General features: G+C 37.3%; 1 protein-coding gene and 1 long non-coding RNA gene across 2 annotated transcripts in view; both read left to right on the top strand.

Moving 5' to 3' along the window:
* The first annotated feature begins 9,522 nt into the window (after positions 1 to 9,522).
* Positions 9,523 to 10,431, top strand: LOC125617963. The gene is made up of 2 exons (XR_007349093.1): positions 9,523 to 9,654; positions 10,285 to 10,431. It is a non-coding gene; the product is annotated as an uncharacterized LOC125617963 (long non-coding RNA).
* Positions 10,432 to 11,348: 917 nt separating this feature from the next.
* The window catches only part of Cc2d2b (coiled-coil and C2 domain containing 2B), a 93,961-nt gene continuing 84,788 nt past the window's right edge, over positions 11,349 to 20,521 (top strand). Inside the window, 5 exon segments of the mRNA XM_048807053.1 lie at positions 11,349 to 11,994; positions 13,548 to 13,612; positions 17,651 to 17,711; positions 19,296 to 19,372; positions 19,838 to 19,905. Coding sequence (XP_048663010.1) covers positions 11,988 to 11,994; positions 13,548 to 13,612; positions 17,651 to 17,711; positions 19,296 to 19,372; positions 19,838 to 19,905 — 278 coding nt within the window. The 5' untranslated portion in view covers positions 11,349 to 11,987.

The following is a 20,521-nucleotide window of genomic DNA, read 5'->3' on the forward strand; positions in this document are numbered from 1 at the left end:
ATATATATATATATACACACACACACATACATATACATACATATACATACATATATACACACACACATCTACATATCTGCATAAAATATATACAAAATATGCGTACATATATAATATTAATGCTCTGCCAACCAAAAGTCCTTTGTGTTCTTCCTTCTCTAAACTGACATTTGCATTAATGGATCATAAAATTCAGCAAGCTATTATATGTTCTTAATCTCTAATATTTTTATAAGTCTTATTCTCACAATGAATACTTTGAGCTCTTTAAAGATGTAAAGTAGACCTGATGCTTCCTTTGTATTCCCAAAGAATCCTGGGCATGGTAGCATGCATACAGTGTACAATAAACTTTCAGTTAATAAATGATGTACTGGGCCTGGAGATGTTTCCTTAGGATGTCAGAAGCCCCCGGGATCCATCCCCAGCACCACAATAAACTAACAAAATGGCATATGACCATAAAAATCTGAACAAGCATTTACCTGGGCCATAAATCCCAGTAAATAATGACAAGTAGTAATAAGGTCACCCTACTTGATTGAACCAATACCTAGACCATATACAAAATAAATGAATGCAATAATTTTAAGAGAAATTAAACAAATTATTAAAATGTAAGTGGTAAAGCATAGGTAACAGATAATTTCACTAACACTGAAATGAAGTGAGTCTTCTCTGGTTTGGTCACATTCTGGTGAGAATTAAGGAGTAGTTAGCTGTAATGACGATTACATTGCAGGCTTTCATTTATCCCAGAAACTTTCATAAATATCATCCTGTTTATCATATGATAATGTGAGTTAGGGTAGATAATTTTTAGGGAAGATACTATCTCCACTTGAAAGATTATTTAAAAAAAAAAATGAAGCCAGAATTGATTGGAGTTGTCAAATGGCATGGAAATCTCATGGGAAAGTGAAAACCCAAATCTAGGTCTTGTCACTTCTCCTCTAAGGGACATCCCATATTTGAGGCAATAAAAGCAGCAAAGAATAGAAGACTCTGTTTAGGAAGGCAAGGGTTGATTTGTCCTTCCCCATTTAGATTCATTTTAAAAAAACAGTATGTTCTACAGCAATCTTTTTTTTTTTTTTAATGTTGATTCTTTTACCTATGGTGAAAATGCAAGCTTCTCAAAGTTTCTTCTTGATTTCTGTCCTGTTTTCTTAGAATAACATGCTTGAGTACATTTTTTTTTTAATTCCCTGTTGAGAACCACAGCCAAGGGGCCCCAACAAACTTCTAGCTGATTGGCTCACAGCAGCCCCAGCAAACTTCCAGCTTATTGGCTCACTGTGGCCCCAGCAAACTTCCAGCTGCCAGCTGATTGGCTCCTCTGCGGTGATGCTCATTGGTCTGTTTCCCCGCCCTTTCAGACCAGGGAGCTGCTCATGGGGGACTCTTTTTGGCTCTGCCCATGCAACCCAGCCAATTGGCCTCACGAGCGGGAGGAATGGGGGGGGGGTTGAGAGGCTCCCTGTGGTGGCAGTTGGGCTCTGAGGGAATTCCTGAAGAGTTCTGTGGTGTGGTGTGTGTGTTCTAAAAATAAAGTTTATTTCTGCTTGACAAGTGGCTGGTGAATTGTGCCCAGCCAGACTGCGGCAATTCCCCACCACAACCATATACTAGACTCCTATGAAAGTGAAATTTGGTGTAGCATTAGTGAAGGGTATGTATTCCTAAGTTATTTTTACCTACTGTCCTGGATCCTCATTACATTCCTATGATCAAATAATTACCTAATTGTTATCATTGTACAGAAAAGGAAACTAAAAAAATTAATTACCAAAAGTTATACAGCTACATAGTTGAAAGGGGACAACTTGGGCTGTAGCTATAGCTCAGTGGCAGAGGGCTTGCCTAGCATGTGTGAGGCAGTGGGTTTGATCCCTAGCACCATGTAAAAATAAACAAATAAAATAAAGGAATTCTGTTCATCTACAAGTACAAAAGATATTTTAAATTTAAAAAAGGAGGAGAGAACTAGAATTCAAAGTATTCTTTTTTTATTTTTATTTTTTTAATTTTATGTGATGCTAAGGATCTAACCCAGTGCCTCACATGGGCTAGGCAAGATCTCTGCCACTGAGCTACAGCTACAGCCCCCAAAGTATTCTCCTTTTAATGCTGCCTAACCTTTAATACAAATAGTTTTATAATACTTCCTATTATAGAAGCAGCTACATTTTTTTAACCCACTGTTATAGAAACATTCTATAACCATGGTTACTGATCTCATGACAGGATAAAATTCAAACCTGCCCAGGCTCTTTCAAGGCCCGGTATCACACAGACTGCTGCCATCATTTGAATCTTAACTTTCACCACACATCCCACCCAGAAATCATCTCTTTGGTCCAGCAGGTCTCCTTAGAGTTCAACAAATACATCAAGTTCCTCCCTCTTTCTTGTTTTGTTTCCCTAGGTTCCTTGACCATTTAAACCAGAGTTTCTCAACAGGGTGCTGGTAATGTTTTGAGTAACTAACTCTCTGAAGGGCTGCACTGCCAAGCATTCCTGGAAAGGTGATAATAAACATTTGTCAAACGTTTGAATGAATGAAAGACTACGGATCACTGCTGTGCTCTCCTCCATGCTAGTAACTTCCTTAACTTCATCTTTGCGGGTTTCCTAGAACATTTTCTGTGAGAAACAGGAACTTGAATGGTCCATTTTCAGAATATAATATTTAGCCTTAATTGGGACGTTTTAAAGATCGATTTGTAGTCATTTTTAACTATCGTCCTTCCCTTTGCCCTCCCCTATTTTAAAATCAGTTGATCATGTAGACTAACCTATGTGATCAACTATAAAGAGAAGAGGACAGCCCACCCAAGTGTGCTTGCTAGTCAGTTTCCCAGCCCTTCTGGCAGAGTAAAGTTTGCCTTGGTATTTCTAAAATTTCCAAACTGTTACGGGACTGAGGCCTTCTGCGAAACTGAGGTAGCGCAAAGAAACCCTCTTGAAAAAAACTCTTATTCTTCTGACCAAGTCAGAAAGATTTCAGAAGTGGCTCAGAGTAATCGGCATGAGTTTATTGAAAGGATAGGAAAGGGGAAGGGGACACTCTCAAGGGAGAGAGTGGGTCCTCTGGAGCTGAAAGGGGACAATGTGTCTCTCCTGCACTCCAGTTTTAATGGGATCCCAGAGAAGTTTCCAGAGAGTCCCATCCAGGGCTACCTCTTGACTTTTGACAGAAAGGTGACATCAGACTTTTAAGTCCCCACTATCATGGCAACTCTAGGTGACCTTGGCCTGTGTGCACTGGTTCTAATTGGATTTTTTTTTTTTTAGAAAGAATAATACAGTAGATTTTTATTATCAGCATCATGTTCTATAAGGTACTGTGAACACTTAATTTACAAATATATACTTAACCACTTCTAGAAAAACACAGGATTAGTTTACTCTGAGCATCTGGTCACATTTTTGTCATTTTTTTTTCAATATGTAAACTTGTTTTACATGTATATTTGCTTAAAGACACCTTATTTACTATATATTGTTTTTTTTTTAATTTATTTTTTTATTGGTTGTTCAAAACATTATAAAGCTCTTGAAATATCATATTTCATACATTAGATTCAAGTTGGTTATGAACTCCCAATTTTACCCCAAATACAGATTGCAGAATCACATCGGTTACACATCCACATTTTTATATAATGCCCTATTAGTAACTGTTGTATTCTGCTACCTTTCCTATCCTCTACTATCTCCCCTCCCATCTTCTCTCTCTACCCCATCCACTGTAATTCATTTCTCTCCTTGTTTATTTTCCCATTCCCCTCACAACCTCTTATATGTAATTTTGTATAACAATGAGGGTCTCCCTCCATTACCATGCAATTTCCCTTTTCTCTCCCTTTCCATCCCACCTCATGTATCTGTTTAATGTTAATCTTTTCTTCCTGCTCTTCCTCCCTGCTCTGTTGTTAGTTGCTCTCATTATATCAAAGAAGACATTTGGTATTTGTTTTTTAGGGATTGGCTAGCTTCACTAAGCATAATCTGCTCTAGTGCCATCCATTTCCCTGCAAATTCTATGATTTTGTCATTTTTTAGTGCTGCGTAATACTCCATGGTGTATAAATGCCACATTTTTTTTATCCATTCATCTATTGAAGGGCATCTGGGTTGGTTCCACAGTCTAGCAATTGTGAATTGTGCTGCTATGAACATCGATGTAGCAGTATCCCTGTAGTACGCTCTTTTAAGGTCTTCAGGGAAAAGTCCAAGAAGGGCAATAGCTGGGTCAAATGGTGGTTCCATTCCCAGCTTTCCCAGGAATCTCCATACTGCTTTCCAGATTGGCCGCACCAGTTTGCAGTCCCACCAGCAATGTACAAGAGTACCCTTTTCCCCACATCCTCTCCAGCACTTGTTGTTGTTTGACTTCATAATGGCTGCCAATCTTACTGGAGTGAGATGGTATCTTAGGGTGGTTTTGATTTGCATTTCTCTGACTGCTAGAGATGGTGAGCATTTTTTCATGTACTTGTTGATTGATTGTATGTCCTCCTCTGAGAAGTGTCTGTTCAGGTCCTTGGCCCATTTGTTGATTGGGTTATTTGTTTTCTTATTGTTTAATTTTTTGAGTTCTTTGTATACTCTGGATATTAGGGCTCTATCTGAAGTGTGAGGAGTAAAAATTTGTTCCCATGATGTAGGCTCCCTATTTACCTCTTTTATTGTTTCTCTTGCTGAGAGAAAACTTTTCAGTTTAAGTAAGTCCCATTTGTTGATTTTTGTTATCAACTTTTGTGCTATGGGTGTCCTATTAAGGAATTTGGAGCCCGACCCTACAATATGTAGATCGGAGCCAACTTTTTCTTCTATCAGACGCAGAGTCTCTGATTTGATATCTAGCTCCTTGATCCACTTTGAGTTAACTTTTGTGCATGGCGAGAGGAGGGGATTCAGTTTCATTTTGTTGCATATGGATTTCCAGTTTTCCCAGCACCATTTGTTGAAGATGCTATCCTCCCTCCATTGCATGCTTTTAGCTCCTTTATCAAATATAAGATAGTTGTAGCTTTGTGGATTAGTCTCTGTGTCCTCTATTCTGTACCATTGGTCCACCCTCCTGTTTTGGTACCAGTACCATGCTGTTTTTGTTACTATTGCTCTGTAATATAGTTTTAAGTCTGGTATCGCTATACCGCCTGATTCGCACTTCCTGCTTAGAATTGCTTTTGCTATTCTGGGTCTTTTATTTTTCCATATGAATTTCATGATTGCTTTATCCATTTCTACAAGAAATGCCGTTGGGATTTTGATTGGCATTGCATTAAACCTATAGAGAACTTTTGGTAATATCGCCATTTTGATGATGTTAGTTCTGCCTATCCATGAACAGGGTATATTTTTCCATCTTCTAAGATCTTCTTCTACTTCTCTTTTTAGGGTTTTGTAGTTTTCATTATATAAATCTTTCACCTCTTTTGTTAGGTTGATTCCCAAGTATTTTATTTTTTTTGAGGATATTGTGAATGGAGTGTTTTTCCTCATTTCCGTTTCAGAAGTTTTGTCGCTGATATACAGAAATGCCTTTGATTTATGCGTGTTGATTTTATATCCTGCCACTTTGCTGAATTCATTTATTAGTTCTAGTAGTTTTTTTGTAGACCCTTTTGGGTCTTCTAGGTATAGAATCATGTCATCTGCAAATAGTGATAATTTAAGTTCTTCCTTTCCTATTTTTATGCCTTTAATTTCTTTCGTCTGTCTAATTGCTCTGGCCAGTGTTTCGAGAACTATATTGAATAGAAGTGGTGATAGAGGGCATCCCTGTCTTGTTCCAGATTTTAGGGGGAATGCCTTCAATTTTTCTCCATTGAGAATGATGCTAGCCTGAGGCTTAGCATAGATAGCTTTTACAATGTCGAGGTAAGTTCCTGTTATCCCTAGTTTTTCTAATGTTTTGAACATAAAGGGATGCTGTACTTTGTCGAATGCTTTTTCTGCGTCTATTGAGATGATCATATGGTTCTTATTTTTAAGTCTATTGATGTGGTGAATAATAATAATTGGATTCTTAACTGCACTGGCTCTCTCTCATCCATCGAGGAGGTCCACAGAACAGGGTAGAGGAGAGTGTGGCCACGGAGTTGCTAATCAAGATCCCCAGAGACCAAGCAGGAAGTAGGTCTGATTTTATAATGCAGTTACTATGTGTATATATATTCAGACAGTAACTAAGCAGATTATAGGCAGTCACCAGTACAATTTCTGGCCAACTGTCCTTGCAGGGAGGAGCCGGCCATGGAACAATCGCAGGGACTGCAATGTGCGACCTCACACCCAGGGCTGTGCCTAAGGGGTAAGCAGTTTGCCACTCACACGCCTAGCATGGGGGAGTAGTTTGACACTCAGACACCCTTAACATATGCCTTGTATGCAGTACTCCATTCCCTTGTCTCCACTTAATCATACATTTTTATTGATTTTATGGTTAGGAGGAACTATCCTTATCTCCCCGAGTTTCAGGATCTGGTCACAAGAGTCTCCTCCATGGTAACTTGGGTTCCTCTTATCAACATTATTTGTGTCCTGCATTTCTCTGCCTTTAACAGGTAGTTTGCTGAGGAATGTGATATATCCTGTCCACTTAGGCCAGGCAAGGCTGCAGAGAAATTGCTTCTTGCAAAAGAAAGCATGTGGGGGTCCGCACAGTGGGCCCATATTATAGACTTATTCTCTTAACCTTCTGATCCCACCATTCACATCTGTCTGTCCCCTAACCCAAACCAAACAAGTTTATTGAAGTAGTTGTTTTCACTGGGCCCAGCACTGGGGAAATAAACAATGCAAGTTGCTTCGTTTAGGAAGCAAACATTACGCAAGCGAGCATGTCCAGCATGCTCGGAGACTCTTAAAAACATTAAAGGAGCAAGGCCTGTTTGCTACTTGGTCAAGTGGGCACTTAAAGGGCTCTGCCTGACGCCACTCTCAGCTTCCCAACAAGACAGACAAACCCGGAAGCATCAGCAGGACTGGCAAAGCCCACCCCACGCTGCAAGAAAGCCACGCCCCAGGTGATTATAGTTCCCGGCTCCCGCAGTGAGCGCTAATAGAAGCTGAAGACTAAGGCGCCTGGATTCTGACCCCGGGAAAGTGGAGGAACAGACTCCCCCAGCTCCCGGGATTCAGGAAAGCAAGCGCTCGGGCGCTCCCCGCCCCCGCCCCGCCCCCGCCCCGCGCATGCTCCTGGGCCGGGCGCTACGAGGCCGGGTGAGGAGGCTTGTGGGCGGTTGGTGGCCTCTCTGGCTCAGCCTAGGATCGTGAGCCCGGTGATTGCTGCCCAGGCGCAACAGAGGCGCTCTGTCCCTCCAGGTGAATGTGATGCTGCCCGTTAAGGCCTCCAGGACCCTTTCCTGACAGACACTCTGGTCTTAGGTTGAAGCCCTGCGCTGTGGGAAAACCCGCGGGGCCCGCCTAAGGTGGGCTAAGGGATGGGGTGGCTCAACGACTTGGAACTGCTCCAGCTTTGGGGGACAGAGTCGCTGGGAACCCTGGGATTTGCAGTCCCCAGGGACCTGTTCCGTTGGCCTCCCCTCCTATTTGGGGAAGTGGTAGAGCACTGGAGGCCAGCAATTATTGCATCAAATGCCGGTGGGCAAGGTGTTTGTGCCTGCGGAACACCTTGGAGGTTTGGTGCGACGAAAACAAGTCCCATGACCCAGCCTTCGTCCTCACTTTGGAATAAGCACAAAGATGAACTTGCAAGATAGGATGCAGTGAACAAAAACTAGCTTAGAAACTAAGTGCCTTTGGAGGTCAAGATCAGAGTGGGGACGGGGTGGGGTGGGGGGCTTTCTGGAAGATATAGAATTTGTGTCAGTCTTTGACGCGTGGAATGCTCTAGGCCAGTGGAAGTTGCAAAAAGCAAAGAATGAAGATGGCAGGAAATGTAAGAGTTTAATCTTATTTGGAGGTTTATGTTGGAGACCTCATTAGAGGGCTGGAGGGCCTTTTGGCCTCACTTGGAGAAAGGACTTACGGGTTGACTTTCTCTCTAAAGAAGACCAAATGAAGACACAGAGTTACCCCTTGTTTTAAACGGCTTTTTATTTGCTGTGACTAAAGGACTACTAGAACATCTGTAGAGAAGGAAAGGTTTATTTGAGGGCTCACGGTTTCAGAGGTCTTAATCCATAGAAGTCTGGCTCCATTCCTCAGGGCTGGAGGTGAGGCTGAACATCATGGCAGCGGATGAGGGTGGCAGAGAGAAACAGCTCACATCACAGTTATCAGAAAGCAAAGGCAGAGAGCGACTCGGCTCTACAGATGCAAATATATACCCAAAGCGAGGCCCCAATTCCCACCTCCTGCAGCTACACCCTACCGCTTGAGTTACCACTCAGTTAATCATCAGGAGATTAAATCACTGATTGAGTTAAGATTCTTATGACCCAATCATTTCTCCCCTGAACCTTCTTGCATTGTCTCACACATGAGCATTTGGGAGACACCTTCTATTCAAACCATAAGACCCCTTGGAGATTCAAATAAAAAACAGCATCACACACTTCCTCCAGTCAACTTTCTGGACCTCTTAGTGTGGGTGCTCTGTGAATTCGTATATTTTACTCTTGCAATTATTTTGTGGGTAACATAATTACTTAAAATTGTGTGAGTATATTAGATACAAACTTTCAGAATACATCATGGTTTTCATAACCTGTTTCCACATTTATTTAATTTGTATTGAATTGTACCAGAAGTCCCCACACAAGAGAAGTGGGCCCAAATGGTTCTGGACCTACAGGAGCCAGATATGATTTGAACTTGGTCTTGAGAACAGTGGGTCATTTAAATTTGATACCTTTCAAAGACATGTAAGAATTCACAGGTCAGAAAATGCTCCTTCAGACCGTGTATTCCTGTTTTGATTTGGATAGTAAGATCACACTAAACTAAATTATGTTAAATATCAAACTTGCCAGGTAATGGAATTCAGAAAGTCATGATGCTATTCACAGAATGCTGTAACATACTGCTATATCACACTTAGCTAAGTGTAGAATATTTATTTTTATATTTATATTTTTAGTTATAGTTGGACACAATACCTTTATTTATTTATTTTTATGTAGTGCTGAGGATTGAACCAGGGCCCACATGTGCCAGGTGAGAGCTGTACCACAGAGTCACATCCTCAGCCCTATTTTTTTGAACTCTATTTTTCCATTCCTCACGCCAGTAAAGGGTAACTGATTCTGTATGTTTAATATTTTTATTTTGACAAAATGTAATCCATTGTCTTAATTTTTATCATACCTTTGAGTGAGACTTTCATCAGAGTATGTGACAATAGATGAACCCAGATAAAGACAAAATTGTACTTTGGACTGAATTTAGTTGTGTTATGAAAGGAGAGGGCATTCATTCATTGGCAGATTTAGAAAGATTTCTAACAAGAGCTAGGAGGAAAATAAGGGAAAAGAAATTTCTGTTTAGCTTAAAATTAACCAGAGAAACATTAGTAAGTAGTACCAAATGCATTTTTGTGATCATTCTATACACTAGTTTTTTTTCTGTGATTTTATTCTGGTAGTACCGGTGAACCCGAACTGTGTGACAGAAGCAATCTGGTTGAAAATTGTGCTGAAAAGAAGTCTGCTGAATCCTAGAAGACATTTCCTTGTGGTAGGTAGTACTTCAGCATTCTGTTCCAAAACTGAAGATCCAGTCAGGATCTTGCATAAGTCTTATACTCCCAGAATTGAGTTAGAAACCCATGTGGAACCTGGTACAGGGCACACACCTATAATCCCAGGGACTCAGGAGGCTAAGGCAGGAGGATTGCGAGTTCAAAGGCAGTCTCAGCAACAGGGAGGTGCTAAGCAACTCAGTGAGACCCTATCTCTAAAAAAAAGTAGGGGATGTGGCTCAGGGGTTGAGGGCCCCTGAGTTCAATCCCTGGTAACCCTGCCAACCACTGCCGCAAAAAAAATAAAAAAGAAAACTATGTGGTAGACTAGACTATAAATACATCTTGAAAATTATACAGACTTGTATTTGTAGCCTTTATCTTGAATTACACTGCTGCAAGGAGTACTTGTGGAGCCAAAAATGAATGTGGAAAGAGAAATAAAGCTGGCAGGGTCATTTTGGCCTCCACAAACCTCCATTCATTTAGTTTAATATTTTCTTTAATTTGTAAATATGAAAGACTTTCAAATTAGGCAATTGCTGCTTATTTTGTTGTGTTACCCTCAACAAGCTGTTCTTCAGATTATTTTTCTGATTACATTGCTGTTTTATTTGGTTTTACAGAAGCTGGCTTCCATCCTAAAGACTGTGTAAGAGTGTGAGATGTTAACCTTCATAGTCATTGGAAAGTAATGTTTTTGGTTTCATCTTTGACTTAATTACATTAATTTCAAATAAAAAAGAACCTACAATAAAATTTATTGTGCTTAACATCCCTGTTTGTAAAACTTTTTATATTCTATTATATCTATTTCCAAGGAGGCATCATTACTAGATAGATGCTTCCAAAATTATAAGTTGGACTTTGAGGGGCATATTTTCTTATGCCAACCCTTCTAGGAGTAGTTCTCCTGTGCAACTTTTTTTTTTTTTTTTTTTTTTTTTAGGTTTCTCAAAGGTCCCCATGATATATTCTTGTTTGTATATTAAATTTGCAAAAAACATAAAAGAGTCTTTAGGAAGTTTTATTTCAGGACTCATCATGATATATAGTACTTCTGGTAACTGGCAAAACCCAAAGTTTTCCCATTGCCAGGCAAGAAAGGAAATATTTGTACAAATAGAATTGCCTTCTGTTAGCTGAGGATCAGAAAAGCCCAAATGAATTTCTAGCTTTAATTTTCATGCTTTGGCTGTGGACTTATAGGCCATCTGACCCCAAAATAGTCAATTTCTTTACCCTTTAGCTACAGGAATTGCAAATTAGCAATATCCTCACAGAGAATATTGGGTTTAACTTTTGGAGTTAGTTTTCTAACACAGAAAGTTGAATTGTTGTAAAAGGGATATTTCAGTAGAGAAAATGCAGTTTTTATCTAATATTGTAATTTTATCCAATATTTTGTGTATAATAATTTATTTATCTTTTATGTGGAATAATAAATGAATAGGTTAGGAACATCCTCAGGTGTGCAAAAAAAAAGGATAAATGTTTTCTTATAAAAAAAGGATAAATATTTTCTTATCAAAGTGTAATAATTAAATTATCAAATAAAATAACATTTTATTTGATAATTTGATTAATTATTACACTTTGATAATTTGAACATTTTATTTGATAATTTGATTAATTATTACACTTTTACTATCTTTAGGTCATATTACTGCTAATATTTTCTCTAGTTTAGAAGAAAAAATTTAAGTGTGGGAAGCCATCCATGAACTGTGCGTGAACTAAAGTGATGTTAATGCCATTAGGCAAGAAAGTATGGTATCAGGAACTCCCAGTAGCAAGCTTGCTTGTTTGAGAAATGCATTCTCAAACTGGTAACTGGCAAAACCCAAAGTTTTCCCATGAACCATGGGGTTCATGTGACATCCTGCCTATCTCCATTTCAAGTTCAGCACATCACCAGAGATGGGGTGACCTGCTGGAGCCACACAGCCTCTGGGAGATGGGTGTGGCTTGCCAAAATGCCAATCAGCCTCTTTACTGCAAGACCTGTGCCACACCTTGAAGCAAGCACCCCAGATTCCTCCCCCTGAAACCTTATTCCTGCCTTTGATGTATCCCCCTTAAATAAAGAAATGGAGTCTTTTTTCAGTTGTTCAGTTCTAGCTTCTATCAGGACTGGAAGACTCCGCTTTTCATATCTAATTTCTGGTTCAGTCTTTATTTCTCACCGATTATTTCAGACTTTTTATTTCCCAGGCGGCTCACACCTTCTGAGCAGGAACCTACCCTGGTGGGGGTGCTGGTCACCTCAATACATAAGCATCAAAAAGCCAGGTATTGATTGGAAGTTCATTTCAGAAGTTCTTGAAGAATGGAAGGTAAATTCAAACTTCAGTTTTCTTGCTATCCTATTCCAGTGGCGTGTATGTAATAGCTACTCAGGAGGCTGAGGCAGGAGGATCACAAGTTCAAGGGCAGCCTAGGCAACTAAGTAAGACCCTATCTTAAACTTAAAAAAATTTTTAAACAACTCGGACTGTAGCTCAGTAGTAGAGCACCTGCATGAAATGTGTGAGGCTCTTGGTTTGATCCCCATAGTTCTCACACACACACACACAAACACACACACACACACACACAATCATTAAGCCAATCTGTTTAAGTGTCTTTTTTTTAACTGTTAAACAAATAAAAAAATTAACTTAGACTTGATTCTATTCTGTTCCAAATGCTTCAGTCTTTTTAAATACTTCCAAACCTTTCACCTAAGTATCTCATTAACATCCATTCCCATTCTCCATTTCCACATCCATTTTTAAAATTCAGATATCTATTATTTCACATTAGTATGATTAAAATGACCTTTTAGTTAATCTCTATGCCTCTGTGTAGTATTTCTATATTTAGTCAAACTCTGCTTTTTCTCCCACTGTAAAGTTTAATAGTTCTGCAAGGAAGGAAATTCCAACATATTTTAAGAAGTAATTTTTAGGTATTTTGGAATGTTTTTAAATCGATGTTATGAAAGTGATTTTTTCCTATTATATTAGTATACAGGGAAGTGCCGGGTTTCTGTTCTCGTGACTAAAAGGCTCAGGGGTCACTCCAGTTAAACTGGGCTAACTGGGCTGCACGAAATAACCACACAAGAGACACAAATACCTTTTTCTTTGGGGTTGCTGTGACAGCTCCTCTGACCTTAAGGGTCAGAAAGAGAGAGAGAGAGCGAGAGTACCACTGACCCCTTTTATTGAGGAGAAGCTATTCAAATGAGGCAAGGGGTCAGGTTTCAGGGGGCTGAGTCTATCTTCATGATGTCCACTGTCAGCAGGTTGACTGACACCTGGGTAGGCCACACCCAAGGGCACAGTAAGAGGAGGGGACACACACAAGGCACTTCCATGGAAGATTCTATCCTAAACAGGGCAAGGGGTTATATTACAAAGGAACAGGTGAGCATAGCTTCACCCATGGGGCTGTAGCAAGACACACCCATTTCTGTGACTGAGCGCCTCAGCACCCAGCTGGGGAGTGTAACTCAGTCACCCATAAGGTTGGCCTCCCACAGGGAAGATGCTGACTGCTACATATTTTCTCCCTCTTGATAACTTTCTTATTATGTCTAAATGTTTTTGATTCATTCTCTTGAGTTTTCATATATAAAAACTTATCATCTACAAATGATGATAATTTTGTCTTCCATTTCTTAAAGTTCTCTTTTACTTCTTTTGTGTCTTGTTACATTGACCAGAATTTCTGCTAGATACTAAAGGGTGAGAAAATGATAAATATAAAAAAACTAAAGGGAATATTTATTTGTTTTGTTTCTATTAAATCAGAAAATTTAAATACCATGTTTATCTTAAATATCACAATAGTCTTCTTTTAGCATCGTGATAATCATTCTTAAGAATATTTTTCATTTATTTAGAAAGTGGATATGAAAGAAACATCATGAAAAAGATCTCAAAGAGAAGAGACAATATTAAAAAAAGGGTAAAGTATTAATGGAGTTTATAAAGATTTCTAGTATGAATGTCTTAGAGCATTTTACCAAGAGGTATGTTTTCCTGAAGACAGTTTACATTTTCATTCAATTGCTTTTGTATTCTCTGCCAGATATTCTGAATCTTAAACAGCCTGTGTACCATGTGGACATCATAGTATTGGATAGAATTAGCTTTACAGAGGTCATTAAAATCATTCCCTGCTTCCTTCCAGGCAAACGAGAATTCATTTTATAATTTCATCCACTAAACAGCACAGGCTTCCCAATCTCCTTTGGTAACTCATTTTAATTATCAAGCAACACTTTTCATCAGCTTTTTTTTCCCCTCACGAACTACTGAAATGAAATGCCTCCACTATTTTTCACTTTTTAAAACCTTAAGGGAAAAAATAATTCATTGCAGTTTTTAATAAAATCATGAGTTTGTATTCAAGTATTTTATTAAGCCAATCAAACTAAGGTTTCCTTTTGTTCTTTTCTTGTTGTTCTTTTTAAACATTATTTATTTGACAATGTTTATTACGTACAACATGTTTTTAAATTTGTATACATTGTGGAATGGCTAAATTGAGCTAATTAGTATATGCATTATCTCATGTACTTGTTTTTGTGGCAAGAACATTTCAAATCCACTCTCTTAGCAATTTTCAAGAATAGAGTACATTGTTATTAACTCTGGTCACCATGTAATACAACAGGTCTCTTGATCTTGTTCCTCCTGTCTTTGATCATCATCATCTTCTGAATCTCTCCCATCATCCTACCAGACCAGCCCTTGTCCTCATCCACTCCAGCCTCTAGTAACCACCATTCTGTTCTCTCCTTCCATGAGCTCACTTTTTTCAGGTTCCACATGTGAGTGAGATAATACAGTATTTGTCTTTCTGTGACTGACTTATTTTACATACTATCCTTTAGGTTCTATCCAGGTTGTCACCAATGACAGGATTTTCTTCTTTTTAAAACAATAGTATTGCATTACATAAATGTACCACATTTTCTTTATCCATTCATCTGTTTATGGAAACTTAGGTTGATTTTACAACTTGGCCATGGTGAATAGTGCTGCAGTGAACAGGGGAGTGCAGGTATCTCTCTCATGTGTTTGTGTGTATATATTTTTAAACACCATAAGTTTATCTTAAATATCACAATAGTCTTCTTTTAGCATCATGATAATCATTCTTAAGAATATTTTTCATTTATCGCACATACACACACACACACACACACACACACACACACACTCACACACATACACCACTTTTGGGATTGCTGGATCCTGTAGTAGTTCTATTTTTAATTTTTTGAGGAACTTTCATGTTCTTTTCCATAATGGAGCTACTAATTTACATCCCCACCAACAGTGTACAAGTGTTATTCAACACTTGTTACCTTTCATCTTTTGGGTATTAGCCATTTTAACTGGGGTGAGATGATTATCATTGTGTTTTTGATTTGCACTTCTCTGATGATTAGTGATGTTGAGCATTTTTGCATATACCTATTGATCATTTGTGTGTTTTCTTTTGAGAAATGTCTATTCATATCCTTTGTTCATTTGTAAAAGTCAGTTTATTTATTTTCTTATATTGAGTTTATCAGTTCCTTATATATTTTGAATTTTTAACCCCTTCTCATGCACATAGTTCACAAATATTTTCTCTCATTCTGTAGGTTGTCTCTTCACTCTGTTAATTGTTTCCTTTGGTGTCCAGAAGTTTTTTCATTTGATTTAGTCCCATTTGTCTATTTTTGCTTTTGTTGCCTGTGCTTTTGGGATCATCTTAAATATCCTTGCCCATACCAATGCATGGAGCTTTTCTTTTATGCTTTCTTTTAGTAGTTCCACATGTCTGGGTCTTATATTTACATTTTTAATCCATTTTGAGTTGATTTTTCATACAGCATGATATGAAGGGCTAAATTTATTCTTCTGTATATGGGTATCCAGTTGTTTCAGCATTGTTTATTGAAGAGATTATCCTTTACCCATTGTATGTTCTTGGTATGCTTGTCAAAAATCAATTAATTGTAAATGTGTGGATTTATTTCTGGGCTCTCTGTTCTGTTCCATTGGTCCATGTTTTTATGACACTTTAGAGCTTTGTAGAGTATCTTTTGAAAATCAGTATGATGCCTCCACCTTTGCTCTTTTTGTTCAAGATTGCTTTTGCTATTCTGGGTATTTTGTAATTCTGTACAGATTTTGTGATTTTAGAAAGTAGTTTATAAGGATTTTGATTTTACTAAATAACCTAATTGTAGAATAATCCTGATAAATGTGATATGTTTAGTTTTATATACAAATCATTTAATTCATATGTTAATAGGAGAGGTATTAGGTACGAATTATACTCTTTTATTAAGTCTGTCAGTAATAGAATAGGGAGCTTTAGAGATGATTTACTTATGTATTTATTTAATTATCCTCCAACTTAAATATCCATATATTCATGTCTCAGCCAGCCAGCAATCTGTTTCCTGCTTTGCTCAAAAAATTTTGGGTATAAATGCACGCCTACATTTCTAGTGACTGGGGAGGCTAAGGCAGCAGAATCACAAGTTTGAGGCCAACCTCAACAACTTAGCAAGACCCTGTCTCAAAATAAAAAATGATAAAGAAGCTGGGGATATTGCTTGGTGGCAGAGCACCCCTGGATTCAATCCCCAGGACCAAAAAAAATTTTTTTGTCTAGTCAGTTATTGAAACATATATGGACAAATATTTACCTGTCTCTTAGAATAACTCAATTAAGATTCATATTTTTGTCCCTGCCTTCTAAATGGAGATGGAAAATTATTAAAATAGGATTGTTGGGCAAAAATATTGAGACTTAAAGGCAGACCTCTGTCAGTCATTTTTCAGGGTTGATGTTTCATCATACCTCCAAGAGTTGCTATCTCTTGGTCAAGAATAGAATTAGGTAGTATTAATTATCTTAAGGAAGATATTAAAAGTTGAATAAGAAGTAAGGGAACATCTTAGTTCATGTTGACTTTATTCAGTAATTTTAAAATATGGTGTAAGAATAATTGGAAGTTCTTTCAGAAAGTTGATAGACTGTACTTCTATCATAATAATGTTTTTATCACGATCATGTTAGTATCTTGCTTTTTGGCATTTGACACAAATCCATGTTTTAAATGTGATGGTAAAGCTGATGTGTGTCTTCTTGCTCTCCTTCCATCTCCATAGTAATTTGTTATCATGGATAATTGTTCTTTTAACTAGTATATATATTTAACTAGTAGCTATAGCAACTATAATAGTCTTTGAAATTACATTTCTTAAAGTTAACAGGAAAAGTATATTCCATATCACTACAAAGGATTTAACATTGCTAGTTTAGTTTACTTTAGAATATTTACTATTAACATACTAAACTTTTAATTATGGTAGAACATTCAACTAGAATTATTGAAATATGGTTTCGATGCTCAGGAAAGCATTCAAGGCTGGAGACACAGATTTTGGAAGCCATGCACTCTCCACAGCCTTGGAATGCACCTACCTGTAGTCTATGGAGAGAAGCATGACCATTAAAGAATACAGGGAATAAGAAATTTAAGAATAGAGGGGCAAGAATATGGAAAGTTTCCAGACAGTAAGGGTTCTTAACATTGTCAAATGCTACAGAGTAATCAAGTAATAATTAACACTGGTTGGTAGTGTTGAATTTTCAAATTCTTTTCATGTGTATCTGATCCCATTTGACTCTCCTAGAAGATATACGAAGTAGGTAATATATGAACACTAAGAGTTAACCTGTGGATTTTATTATTAAAAGATACTTTCTGATATTACAAAGAGCAATTTCTTAAAGTTCCACCATATATAGAGAGAGAGCTTGGATAAGTTAATTAAAAGATGTAATTTAAGAAAACAGTCAAAAGGTATGAAATGCATTTTAAAGGAGATGATGGTCAACAGGTTGATGAACACATAAAAGATATTCAAAGACAAAACAGAAAGATGCAAGTTAATCCTTTGTGATTTTTTGCTTTTTAAAAAATTTTTGCAGATTTCAGAAGAGACAGTTACCAGTTCAGTAGAAGAAATTGAAGACACACATCTCTCAAAAGGTTTTCATTAAGTATTTCACAATTTTGATATTCTTGATTTTTATTTTTAAAATCATAAATGATTACTCCTATGGTAGAGTTTCAGCTAGGAACACAGTTTCTTAAGGAATGAGTTTAAGTGTAAATTAAATTTACCAGATAATACAAGATTGGCGTAGAGAAATACATAGAAGAGTCAATGCATATAATAAAATAAGTTCTATTTTCTCCATCTTTCTCTGAAAACATGGAGAATTCACTAGTGCTTGAGACTGTTAGAACTTAAACATACATAGGTAACAGAACCTGCTTTAAGAAGTGCCAAGACTTGGGGAGAAAAATAAATAATGGTTGACCTCCGGTTCATTCATTCAACAGATGTTTATTGAGCATCTATTATATGTCATGTGCCATTGTAAAATCTGGGAATAGAGTGTAAACAAAGTGACTGATTATTTTTAAATTATTCCAAGGAATGTTATATTTGAGACTAAAATTTTTTCATGTCCTATTGTAATTTAAATCTATATTACCCTTTACTTCCACCCATGCAGTATTTAGTTAGGGAGAGGAAAAGACACAGTGTTAGGCAAAATGACCAGCAGGTCCTCCTTCTTATGTCCAGGACTGTGACCTTTGTCCTTCTCAATACATCTGGTAGATCATCCAGTGGATGAGCAGAAAATAATACTTAATTAGTATTATTAAATAATAATACTTAATTAGTATTATTAAATCAGTCTTTAGGGACACAGAAGGCTCGAGCCTTCTTCTAAGCGCTTGCTTAGAAGCGCTTGCTTATTTCTTCTAAGCGCTTGCTGAAGTAGGGGTTAGAAGTATTACATTGATTTTACAAAACTGACTTAAGTACTTAAAATAGGTACCTAGAGATTTACCTCTTTACCTTTCAGATTCTGCAGCAGACCTGGTACCCCCACCCAAAACACCCTTGCCATAATTAAGCTTCTCCTCCTGTCAGATCAGCAGGATGTCTGCAGAGGTTATTGTGGTTGGTAGTTTTGAAAATTCCTCAGGTGCCCAGCCTCTTCTGTCCTACTTCAATTCCTTTCTTCCAGTTTAATCAAACAGCTTTGATATCTGTATATTTGTATATTCCACAGAACAGTCTATATAGAATATGACTGTTCTCATGGATTTTTTTTTCCCAACAGGAAAAAGATAAAAGTTAGTTTGTCTGAAGAATCAGAAAAGGAAAGTGACAAAAAGAGAAGTCACAAAAGTAGCAAAATTCATCATAGATAATTTTTTGATTCCAGATTAGGAGATGCAAGGGACATCCATTGGTCTTAGGTTCTGAGCTCTCATGGGGCAATGACCTAGTCTTCATAGTTGTCATGATGCTTAGAAATGCATGCAGTTCAGATATTTAACAGGTACTCTTGATGTTATTGATGTTTAATTATAAGAAAGTATTATGCGGGCTGAGGTTATGGCTCACTTGCCTAGCATGTGGAAGGCACTGGGTTAGATCCTCAGCACCACATATAAGTAAAATAAAGATCCATTGACAACTTTAAAAAGTGTATTAAAAACTTATAAAAAAGAAAATGTTATGAACTCTATATTATGTTTATTTTCTGATAGAGTTAGATACAGAAGAAAATCAAAACATTATAGAGACACTGAGAGGCAAAGTAAGAGAAAAACTAAAAAATGCTAAGGTAAGATTTTTTAAAATTTTCCTGTTTTTTCAAAAAAAATGTACTGTTTTAAATGAAACATGTAACATAATGACCTGAATAATAAGCTGAAGCTCAGTTCATTTTTGTTTTGCTTTGTTTTTTGCAATGCTGGGGGTCAGACTCAGAGCCTTACATACATTAGGCAAATCCTTTATCACTTACCCCCACCCCCAGCCTCCATTGAGCTCGTTAGGTCTAAAAGCCTTTATGTTCTTTCCTGTTTTTTTTTTCCTTTAGTCTCAGCACTGCTGTGATATCAAACCTAAAGCAAAGACATGTTAAATGATTTCGTTATAGTAATTCTATGTGACATTTAAGGGAAATACATACATATATTTTTAAAAAGAAAAATATTGAGAAGTCTTGATTTATTCATTTTGGACAGATTATTGATGAGCATAATTATGTTTATTTTTATAAAAATTTATTTTTGTTGTGTTTCAGATTAACCAAGGGGAAAAATCTTCAACTGAGATGCTCATTGATTCTAAAATATATCAATGGTTTAAGGTGAATAACTTTTTTTAAAAAAACTTTATAAAACAGCATTATGGATGTATACCTTTTCTAGAGAAAATTCACCCATTTTAACCCTATGATCAATGACTTTCATTTAACTTACAGAATTACGTAATCAATAACACAGTCTAGTTTTAGGCAATTTTCATCATTCCAAAAAGAAGTCTTATGTCCATTTGCAGTCATTCCCTATTTCTTCTTGACATTCCCTATTTCTTCTTACTTTCATCCTTAAATTATATTAATTTTTATTGTTAAAAGGTAAACTTAAGCACATTAAAATTTTGAAGAGTTTATTTGAGCAAAAAGCAGTTCATGAATTAGGCAACTCCAGACTGCAGGTAGTTAGGGCTCCACCAAAGGGGCATGAGGGTAGAACTTTCACAAAATATACAAGGCAAAGAAAACATTAAAGTGGAACAGTAGCCTTCACATCCTATTGAGAGGTTAGCTGGCAGTTTCTGATTGAAACTTTGAGTTTCATTTTCTTAGGATATTGTGGTGAGCCGCTTCTGCCGTTTATGCAAATTATGGTCGCCATTACAAGATGGCGCTGGCTCCGCTGTGGTCTGTGACAAACAACTCCTTATTTGGGAGAGTTGGCGCATG

Source organism: Marmota marmota, unplaced genomic scaffold, assembly GCF_001458135.2.
Source record: "Marmota marmota marmota unplaced genomic scaffold, marMar, whole genome shotgun sequence".
NCBI classification, from domain to species: domain Eukaryota; kingdom Metazoa; phylum Chordata; class Mammalia; order Rodentia; family Sciuridae; genus Marmota; species Marmota marmota.